The sequence below is a fragment of the Coffea eugenioides genome, chromosome 11 (genome assembly GCF_003713205.1).
Source record: "Coffea eugenioides isolate CCC68of chromosome 11, Ceug_1.0, whole genome shotgun sequence".
NCBI classification, from domain to species: Eukaryota; Viridiplantae; Streptophyta; class Magnoliopsida; order Gentianales; family Rubiaceae; genus Coffea; species Coffea eugenioides.
In genome coordinates this window covers 30,585,069-30,587,551 of record NC_040045.1, presented here as the reverse complement: position 1 = coordinate 30,587,551, position 2,483 = coordinate 30,585,069, and the positions used below count along the sequence as shown (strand labels likewise).

The following is a 2,483-nucleotide window of genomic DNA, read 5'->3' as shown; positions in this document are numbered from 1 at the left end:
AGAGGGATGTTTACTTGAACTTTATGGAACACATCCAGGATTTCTTTTTCCTTTCCTGCCCTTTTTGTTTTTTCCAACCTGCAAGGAAAATGAGCTAGATTAGATTTAATAGGGATCGAAGGAATAGATGTTACCTTAGGCTCGTCGCGAATGCGCCCTTCCTCTTCAATTTCCTTTTCTATCTCCTCCTCACTTTTGCTTTTTGAATTTACCAACTTAGGTCCCTCCACCTCTTTGCCACTCCTTAGTGTCATGACACTAACATTCTTCGGATTCGCCTCGGGTTACGATGGCAATTTCCCAAAAACCTGAGACTCTAAGCGATTAATTGCAGTCGCCATGTGACTTATTTGGGTCTCCAGATTTTTCATGCCCGTTCTAGTCTCCTGCTGGAACTGAGCAGTACTCGTGGTCAGGCTCTTAACAATACCCGCCAGAGAGTTTCCCGAATTTGAGGACGATGGTTGAGGCTTTTGTTGCCACTATTGTTGAAACCCTGGTGGAAGATTTGAAAATGCATTTTGTGGCTTGTTACCATAGCTGAAATTGGGGTGATCTCTCCAACCCGGATTGTACGTGTTGGAGTACGGATCGTACGGCCTACGAGGCGTGGGCACGCCTTCGGCCATGTTCACTTGTTCAGCCTCATTCTCTTGCAACATAGGGCAGGAGTCAGTAGGATGACCCACATTTGTGCAGATTCCACAGACCTTTGCTTGATGCATGTTTCCCACAGCTAATTGTCGAACGAAAAAAATTAGCTCCGATAGCTGCTGCTGAATGGACGGCTTCTCTACCTCATTAATCCTACGAGTAGGGTTACTCTCACAGAAGCCAAACTGTTGAGAATTCTGTGCCATTGACTCAATGAGTAGCCATGCTTCCCTTGGTGTCTTGTTCGCTAATGCTCCCCCACTTGCAGCATCAATGATACTTCTATCAGACGACTGGAGGCCCTCATAGAAATATTGGATCAATAGTTGTTCACTAATTTGATGCTGTGGGCATCTAGTGCACAACTTATTGAACTTTTCCCAATAGTCGTATAGGGATTCTCCAGGATACTGCTTAATGCTGCATATCTCTTTTCTTAGACTTACAGCTTGGGATGCAGGGAAGAATTTTTTCAAAAATTTCTTCTTAAGTTGGGCCCATGTTGTAATACTACCTGTAGGTACGTAGTATAACCAATCCTTTGCTGCATCCTTAAGGGAGAAAGGAAAGGCCCTGAGTTTGATCTGCTCCTCAGTAATTCTTGGAAGCTTCATACTGGAGCATACCACATCAAACTTCTGGATGTGTTTATGGGGTTCTTCACCTGAGAGGCCATGGAACGTGGGTAGGAGGTGAATTAATCCTGACTTCAATTTGAATGAGATATTTTCAGCTAGAGTTGGAAATGTAATGCACAACGGCTGCTGGGGCAATTCCGGAGCAGCCAACTCCCTCAGTGTTCTTGCATTCGCCATAGGAATATCCTCATGGCTTAGGTCACTTAAACTGTCACCACTTGAATCTGATGATTCGATCTCTGAATCTAGTTCCTGAGAAGCTATGCTAGACTACTCCTCTTTGAGTTGTCTAGTTTCTTTTCTAGTTCGGCGTGCAGTCTTCTCTACCTCCGGATCGAAAATCAATTCACCTGTGGGAGAAGAACGAGGCATAAACTAGAAAAATTCCAGACAAATCCAAATAAAACAACCTGGAAAGAAACAAAATTAACCAAAACACCACTCCCCCGCAACGGCGCCAACAATTGACAGGTGCCGAACCTGTGCAATAATAATTACTAAAAAGTCCTAATTACCATCACAATTAATTATAGAACAAATCCAAGTATTGGAGCAGGGACCCTAGGTGTGCAATGGGTTACTTAATTCACCCTGTTCCCGAAAAATTTGCTTGATCCGATATACCAGATTTATCTATAAAAATATTAATTTTGCGTATAATGGCAAGTAGGGTTGATTCCACAGGGAGCGGGTAGGAAATTATTTCTTTCCAAGTCAATAGAATAAAATTGGGGGATGATTAATGGGATGGAAGTGAAAATAAATAAATAAAATTCAAAAGATAACACCACAAGTACAACTTACTAAAAATAGCAATTAATAAAATTCTACCCAAAAGATCAACTGCTCAGACACGGTCCAATTAAATGATCATCGATGCACAGATTTCATTCATCCGTCACTAGATTGGTTATAGTTACCAACAAGTTCTGACAACCAGTTCTTCCTTACTTTTTCGACAGTCAAGGTACGACCATTGACTGCTTCCCTAACCAGATAACAACCCTAGGTACGACCGTAGGAATTTAATTATCCAATTGCATTAAAACTAGAAGAACCCAACTCTAACCAATAAATACGCTAAGAGGGTTTATTTAAACTAGATCTTACGTTTCTCCAACATAAAACCAATTATGGTGGTTGCCACTAGGTATCAACTAAACGAACAATTACGGATTCAATTTAGTTAAT

General features: G+C 41.6%; 1 protein-coding gene and 1 non-coding gene across 2 annotated transcripts; one reads left to right on the top strand and one right to left on the bottom strand.

Moving 5' to 3' along the window:
* Positions 1 to 482: 482 nt before the first annotated feature.
* Positions 483 to 1,469, bottom strand: LOC113752245. Its single transcript, XM_027296367.1, has one exon. It carries the CDS (start codon positions 1,467 to 1,469, stop codon positions 483 to 485), a length of 987 nt encoding a protein of 328 aa, XP_027152168.1.
* On the top strand, positions 991 to 1,097 carry LOC113754578. Its single transcript, XR_003465260.1, has one exon. It is a non-coding gene; the product is annotated as a small nucleolar RNA R71 (small nucleolar RNA).
* Positions 1,470 to 2,483: the final 1,014 nt, after the last annotated feature.

What these genes read in the sequence shown, in the direction of transcription:
- LOC113752245 (XM_027296367.1), bottom strand. Translation starts at nt 1,469, where the DNA reads ATGGCGAATGCAAGAACACTGAGGGAGTTGGCTGCTCCGGAATTGCCC.